This window comes from Bombus huntii, unplaced genomic scaffold (assembly GCF_024542735.1).
Source record: "Bombus huntii isolate Logan2020A unplaced genomic scaffold, iyBomHunt1.1 ctg00000110.1, whole genome shotgun sequence".
Lineage (NCBI taxonomy): Eukaryota > Metazoa > Arthropoda > Insecta > Hymenoptera > Apidae > Bombus > Bombus huntii.
In genome coordinates, this window is record NW_026099363.1 from 17,175 (window position 1) to 25,494 (window position 8,320).

The 8,320-nt window shown below is 33.9% G+C and overlaps 1 protein-coding gene and 1 long non-coding RNA gene across 3 annotated transcripts; both read left to right on the forward strand.

Moving 5' to 3' along the window:
* The first annotated feature begins 299 nt into the window (after positions 1-299).
* Positions 300-4,299, forward strand: LOC126877001 (venom serine protease Bi-VSP-like). 2 transcript variants are annotated; one of them, XM_050639864.1, is made up of 6 exons: positions 1,234-1,309; positions 2,401-2,655; positions 2,727-2,924; positions 3,093-3,188; positions 3,260-3,414; positions 3,743-4,288. In XM_050639864.1, exons 2-6 carry the CDS (start codon positions 2,637-2,639, stop codon positions 3,896-3,898), a joined length of 624 nt encoding a protein of 207 aa, XP_050495821.1. In that variant the 5' UTR covers positions 1,234-1,309; positions 2,401-2,636; the 3' UTR covers positions 3,899-4,288. The 2 variants fall into 2 exon arrangements, with proteins under 2 accessions (XP_050495820.1, XP_050495821.1); XM_050639863.1 differs by lacking the exon at positions 2,401-2,655 and having other exon boundaries at positions 300-1,309; positions 3,743-4,299.
* Positions 4,300-5,102: 803 nt separating this feature from the next.
* LOC126877016 (uncharacterized) lies at positions 5,103-5,842 on the forward strand. The gene is made up of 3 exons (XR_007694684.1): positions 5,103-5,239; positions 5,452-5,547; positions 5,624-5,842. It is a non-coding gene; the product is annotated as an uncharacterized LOC126877016 (long non-coding RNA).
* Positions 5,843-8,320: the final 2,478 nt, after the last annotated feature.

The following is an 8,320-nucleotide window of genomic DNA, read 5'->3' on the forward strand; positions in this document are numbered from 1 at the left end:
AATTGTTTCTACAGGTTCAAAATGAAAAATGAATATTTAGAAATATTTAATTACGACAATGCTATTTGTGTTAGCATCAGTGGCTTGTTACTCAACGACTTTGCTAGTACTTTTTGAAACATAAAGTTAGTTTTCAATTAACACTTATACTAGAGGCGGAATTATAAATGCAAAATAATTGATAATACTAATTTATAAGTACCTAATTATTAGTATCTTAAAAAATATATTTATACAAAAATCACGATAATCATGAAAATGGGGAAATCCTATATTCTCGAATCAATTCACAATTTATTTTGTATATTAATTAGATTCCGCGCTCATCAGTACGTACTCACTGGCGACATCGAGAAAATGTATCGGCAATTCCTCGTACGACCAGAGGATCGGAAATATCAAAGGATATTATGGCGCAGCGCGAGTGGAGAAACAGAAACATATGAGCTTAACACCGTAATACTCTTATCATAGAAATAGAAGCAGTCCTCAATTCCCGCCCGCTAACTCCTATCTCCACCGATCCAAATGATCTCCTAGCCCTCACTCCCGGACATTTCCTCATTGGCGATTCATTAATGTGCTTACGTGATCGAGATTTCAGAGACATTCCATCGAACCGACTCTCCAAATGGCAGCATATCCAACAGCTTAAACAACATTTTTGGAACCGCTGGCATAAGGAGTATTTGAACGAGCTAACCAACCGCAATAAATGGAGCAAGGGTGGACACAGCATCCAAAAGGGCACAATCGTCATCCTCAGAGAGGACAACGTTCCCTCCATGCATTGGCTTCTGGGCCGAGTTATCAAGGTTCATCCAGGCGCCGATGGTGTCATCCGGACAGCTACAGTTCAGACGGCAAAGAGCATTTTGGATCGGGGCGTCAAAAGGCTTGTCCCACTGCCAATTCAACCCGATCTCGAGAAACCCGAACAACTAGCCATCGAGACGAAATAAGATGGGAACCTCAACCACACCTCGCTAGTTTGATCGGTACCCTCTCAACGGGGGGAGAATGTTACGCCATGCGGCTTACCATAGGTCATATTCTTAACTATCGATCGCGGCACTATAATGTCGCAGACGGATCGTCGCGTCTGCCCGGCAAACAAACATTGTAGTGGCAAGCGCATGGTTCATTAAGCAGGGCGACTTCCAGAAACGTCGACTCGTGGCCCGTATTTTACCTCGCTGTAAAAGAATGTGGCGTGATCCGAACGTAGTGGGGGTCGCCTTCCAGAAAAAACGAAAAAAATCGAAAGGCGTTCAGAACTTTTCGAGAAGTCGAACCGTCAACACATGTGGTATGTCGCGCATTACTTATCAACCAAAACGCAGTTACATTTTTTTTGTTCCATTTATATCTTTCTAGTTAATAAGTTGTTGAAATAAACATTAATTTATTTGTGTTAATTCTGTGGAATTTCATTGAACTACCCTTATTATCATAATCGAAATAAGGGGATCGATCAGTTCGTGGCGTCGATTATTTAATCGTAATGGGAACTTACAACTCTCGTTGACGTGCTATCTCGCGATCGCGTCTCTCCGCGAACGGTCGAAACAAAATGATTCACTAAAAACTGTCCTGAATTCCTAAGAATTTATTTACCGAAAAACTGACAAAGTGTTTATTTAAAAAATGAGGTTGAAGGTAGTCCTTTTCTTTCATTTCATTCATTTTCATTTTCTTTCTTAAGTATGGCTAACACAATATCTAATCAATTAAAATTTTATATTTTCACGTGAAAAGTTTCTTTAGATAATTATTATCAACATGATGACTCACTCTTACGGATTAATACGTGTCTGTAGGGCAATCCGGTGGACTTGATCGGCTTTTTACTTCGAAAGTTGAGTAATCGGTGTCGCTTTCTTACGCATCTTTGAACTGTATAAATGTTTTAAAATTGTTTGATCCAGAATGTACCACACCGGACAATCAAGAAGGCAGGTGCCTTGACTACAGAAAATGTAAACCTCTGCAAGAAATATGGCAGATACAGTACCGTACAGCCACCGATTTTTATAGACGATCAGTGTGCAGATACCAGGGCAATGTTACGATCGTTTGCTGTCCGAACGATCCAAACAAAGAGAAGAGAGAAATTTTAATAAAAACTGTGTATAAGTATAAGGCTTTGCGACCACCATACTGTGGTTTTAGCAACGTCTCTCATACCAGGGTGGTCGATGGTAAACCAGCTGAACTTGGTACGTTTTATGTCTTTCTTTCCGATTAATAATAAGCCATTTACTGCAAAGAATGAACTTTAAAGGCATTAAACAGCACATCAATGTACATTTCAATTAGACTAAATAATAATGCTATGATTTTATCGGTAGTAACTTTACTTATTAACTTGAATTATTTCTTTCTTTTACTTCATGTTAGGAAGAGTATCTTTTTGCTTGAAATAAAAAATTGATATAGGAGTAATAATATGGATAGAGATCAAAAACTGTTAGGGCAGAAATTACACGTTTGAACTTTATAGTTCAGTATAGTTCAAATAGAAATTATATAGAATTATTTAATAATTTGTATTCCACTGGAATAAAAATTTAATTTCTGTCTTTATCAAATCTCTATTTCAGAGTATTTGTACGTATGTACTTATCGTCTGCTGTATGATCGAATATCGAATAGGTAATAATCGTTGTTACCCGTTATGTGAGAAAAAATTATGTATATTCACAACTATGACTATTGCATTTTAGGCGCTTGGCCATGGATCGCTGCATTAGGTTTTCGTAATCCCCGAAACCCAGACAAACCACTATGGAAGTGCGGAGGTTCCCTGATATCGGCTAGGCATGTTTTGACCGCAGCACATTGTGCACATATGGATGGAATAGAAAACATACACAATCATAATATTGTCATTCTTAGATTGGTGGAGGAGGTGCCATTTTCGAGTAAGTCCTCAAATATATATATATATATATGCTATTGAGTATTACTGAAGTATCATATCCTGAAATTTCTTACTGTACACATATATTGTGTCATAAAGCGTGTATAATTCTTTCTCATACTTTTGGTCATTCGTTTCCTGCATTTTCATTTATTTTTTTATTTTTCAGGGTACGTATATCCCATTTGTACAAAAGAGCCCCTACGAAAGAGCAACTTCGTCGGCTATAACCCCCTTGTTGCTGGATGGGGAGCATTAAGATATAGTAAGTGATATCAATTTTATAATAAAATTAAATAGTTCCAGTCTTAAATATCTTTCTTATTTTCTTCGTAGGACGACCACGACGTAATGCATTAATGGAAGTACAAATGCCAGTGATTAAGAACGCCGAATGCAAAATAGCTTATTCCAAATTTCCTAATGCACCTGATATCACTGATGGTATAATATGCGCCGAACATGCTCAGGGTGGAGAGGATTCTTGTACGGTAATTAAGTTACAGAGTTACTACAAACTATACGGTATCTGAAGACACGTCGATTCGAATTAACATCAAATCGACGTCTTAAACATTAAAAATAATAGATAAACACAATTTAATAGTTTTGCCCACTTCTCACACCTCGTTATGGTATTTAATCTAATTTCCTTCTAATCTTAGTTTTGCTCAAAATACATATAACATGTACGTTATAAATTGGAGTATTTCAATACACAAATCAATAGAAGATTATTACTGTATATAAGTATAATTTCAATACAATTCGATCGATATATTTCAGTATCTTTGATTAAAAATTTAACGATCCTTTCAGGCTGACCGCGGCGGACCACTGCTGATACAACATGAATTAACCTCGTATTTAATAGGTATTGTGTCTTATGCTTATAAGTGCGGCACAGCTGGGTATCCCAGCGTTTACACTAGGGTCACATCGTACCTTGACTTCATTCTCCAAGCGATGCAATAATATGATATTACTGTTCCATAAATATCATTGTGTAAAAAACGTAAAGTTGGATTTTCTTATTGTGGAGATAAGAAACAGCTCAAATTTACATTGTTTTGTACGTTACAAATTATAGGCTTAAAATGTACGAAATGTAACTTTGAAACGACACTAATTTTTTACGCACGATAAACCTCCACGACTTAGGTATGTAAAGATGATAAACGTGTATTAATTCTATTAATTTGGTAATAATAAACCAACTTTCTGAGAAGTTCTGTAAATTTCGTTTCTGTTGTATCAAGAGAATAATGGAATATTCCACATAGATCGTATACTTCTTGTACGTACGTACAAAATTTTCCGGCTAATCTAAAACACTTCATAAGATAGAGAGCTTCTGGAAATTCGGACACAGAGAGTGCATAAAATACAAGATAAGTCTCGTGTCTTTCAAAATTATTTTTTATTCGCTAAAAACGTCCTGTGTACTCATGCAATCACATGCAACCTCGAAACTTCACTTATTTTTTATCACTTTCCAATTCAATACACAGTTTCAGCATTTTTGACTATATGTAAGAGAAATTTCCATTCAGCCAAAGGTGTACTTACAGATTATAGATTCCTATACGACTCTCAGTAAAAATTTATCCGCACTCCAGATAGTTAAAACTTCTGTCGACCGTATTGATCCATCTGCACTCTTCGTATGACGTCAATATCTGTTCAGTGCTGCTGCGCAGGTTTCTTTGTGTTACGTCAATTCGTTTGTGACCGTTGCGCGAGTAATGGCGCTTTGCAATGGTGATTTGCAGGAAAACAGTGCAGGATGCTGTGATTCGTTTCTTGTGGTCGGAGGTTATGTTTGATGCCTATATTTATCAAAGATTTAATGCACATTATGGAGAAAGTGTTTTGTCACGAAGTGTGTTTGAATGGGCACAAAAGTTCAAAGAAGATCGCACGAGTGTTATGAAAAAACAGCTGGACGCCCGTCCACATCCACGATGACAACATTGAACGTGCTCATGAACTTATGCTCTATGGAATAGACGAGTGACACTGGATAATGTGGCAAATCATTTGCAAATCAGCCACGGCTCTGCTTATGCAATAGTGCACGACAGATTTGGATTTTAAAAAGTTTGTGCGAGATGGATGCCGAAAAAGCTGATGAAAAGGTGAAGACGACGATGCATTCGTGGTTCGCAGCTCAGCCCAAAACATTTTTTAATGAGAAAATACAAAGGTCCTTCGGCAAATGGACAAAGTGTATACAGAAATCGAGTGATTATGTCAAAAAATGATGTATGTCTTTTTTGACAATTGCTTAAAATAAATTCTACACCGACAGAGCGGGTAACTTTTTACTCACCCTCGTAAGACACTTAAATTTCCAATCTATTATGATGAATAAAAGAGCTTATACTATTAAATCTAATTGTATTTTGTTGCATGAGAGTACACGTGTATGTGATGTACATTACCTTTATATCCCCTTGAACGCTTCAATATTGCGCATATATACTATATTTTGTACAGCTTCTATAAAATTTCGTATGTTTGTTTAGGCTGTTAATCTAGAGGCTGGAGTACAAAGAAGTGGCACAATGATGTGGGCTGATGACATTTATAATTATCAAGGAATCACCCCTACATTCGCTCAGGTATATATCGTTGACTATAACGTATTTAACATATATGATTGTTAGAATATTAATAATTAATTTTTAATTCTATCAGAATTTTAATGAAACTGTCCCTTGGGAAGGAAGAACTGATACCTTGATATCACGGTTTGTACATCCTATATATACGACAAATTTTAGAACATTATATAACGAAGAACCAGATCGTCGTGGCCATGTGATGTGAATAAAAGGACTTGAATTTGATGATATTTTTATAATGTTAGATAACATAACTAAGTATCTTCACAGTAAGATAGGATGACATGGTTTACATGATCTTAATGTTGTTCACTCGAGTGATGATATTATAAGGAAAAGCGTAATATCACAGGTAGGATGATTCATAATTTAGAACTACTAACTCATGTATGTATTAAAAATTAAAGAAATATATTAAATTTTATAGGATATTTATGTTTAGTAACCAGTAATTCAGAGATTGGTATTCATGGTTACTATAACGAGGCTGTAGAAACGCACCCTTTCTTCTTTGCAAATGGTCCTGTATTTATGTCTAAGCCGAAACTGGAACCTCTGAATAATTTAGATTTATTCTTGTTATTTTCTAAAATACTTATCTACAGTATACCATAAGGAATGATACCGTATCGCACCTAATCAAGTGCCTTAAGAAACATCAACAGGATATCACAGTAAGTAATCCCTTATCGACAGATATGTAAGTAAAAGTTATGTGTCATTGTTATACACAATTATGTGTTAGTGTTATACACAGTTATTTATCATTTTCTATTAATTCAGTTGTAGCCACTACAATATCTATGACACTGGTAGTAATTATAAGAACAATAATGATGTTCTATAAGAGGAAATGATGATTAGGAACAAAAACTTACAGGTAAGTCAAAGTATATGTTATTTGCCATTTGAAAAGAAAGTTACTAACTTGGAATTTTTTGATAAATAATAATTGTGCAAAATATATTGGATTTCAAATTTGTCAAAAATTGATATTTAAGAAGCATTGTAATAATATAACATTAATATTTTGATTTTTCAGAAGATATCATGCGGTGGATGGATAATATGCAAAAAATATTAAGCAGTATATGAATTTTCCTATTGCGTAGAGATAACAAAATGAATTTTAAAAAATGTCGACACGGTAATAAGAAATAGCATCATGACAAAGAATATATAAAGACAGTTTCATTTTTTATAAATAAAAATTTGTTGTTCCAGATTTTGAAATACAGTGAAACGTTTAATTAGTATCTTAATATCTTTAAATAATTATTATTTTAGAATCAATTGTAATTGTATCATACGTACTTTTGAATTCGTGCAAGAACATATGTAATTTTGAAGTAGTTATTATTAGGAAACTGTTAGACGCGAACAGTATGCGAAAAGTTAGTATGCAGTGTAATAATTATCAATCAAAACACAAGAATTAAATTCTTGAGGAAAAAATTTCCGGAATTTCTTATTTACATGATTATAAAGAAATCCATAATAAAAAGGAGCTGCTTTCTAATACTTCTCTTCCTTGTAATGCCTACGTTAACAATAACGAGGTTCGACTTTTTGTTTTTAGAGGGATACTGGAAAATTTGAAAGTACAGTACCATTGGGAAGAAAATCACGATATTGAAAACGATATTTGCAAGTAAATTTCCAAAAAATCTGTTTTCAAATTTTCGCTTTCTATTTCACATTAAAAGAAAGGGAGGGCTGCCTTCTTTTTCTGCAAGACAAAACAAACATTCTGAATCTCGTATCAATGAATGATGTCAATAAGTTATTTTTCTTTTCAGATTGAACAATATTCCAGATTTATTCATAATTTCATACTACGCGAAGAATAGACTTTCATAGGTATATAAAGGAAATATTAAGTATAGGAAAACTCTTTTTCGTTGTAGGTGACATATGCTTCACGGTTGAACACATGTATTTTTGAACACATATAAATGAAAAAGTACTCTTATGGAGAAAAAGAATTGATACCTTCGATTGACATTAGATAATGTATATAAACTTATGAACAATCACTATCACTATCAGTTTGTATTTTAGGTGCACACGCAGATTTGTTGGAGTTCTTATAAAATGTACTTCCTGTACGAACGTTTTATTCTTCCAAATTTTACGATACTATGTCTCATATGATAACTATATGGATTAAACGTAATATAAATGATCCGAAAATAGACTCGAACGACATTAATTGTCTTTCTATTTATACCAATATCGAAAATACAAGTAAAGCTGGAGCAATAGTATGCAAGAATGGACTATTTATTATTTTAAACCAAATCATAGCATATTCAGAATGCACAGTATTATCATGAAATGTAAATGAATCAGTTGTAAACGAACGATTTTACTGTAAAATCGTTGCCGCCTTTTTTTCATCTGAAATATAGCAGCAATGAGTACATTCTTTTAATATATAATAAAACGAGATATCTTTATAAAGTTACATATGTCATCACTGGTAACTGTTATCTCGTATGACGCCAAATATACCGTTAGTATGGAATGATATTTTTATGAAGATATACTTTAATGATAGATTTTATGAATGAAACGTTATATAAGAAAAATTATCTCTTGTTATTCTATGAAGTGTAGTAGCTAATGAAGATTAATTTTACGAAGTATTAGAGCAAAAGAGAATTAAAAAATTAAAAAGATCTAAATAAGATTGTTCGTGTGGCTTAATTATCTCAATTCTGGTACACCACTTGTTACATTCTAACTAATTAGCGCTAAACAATAACTT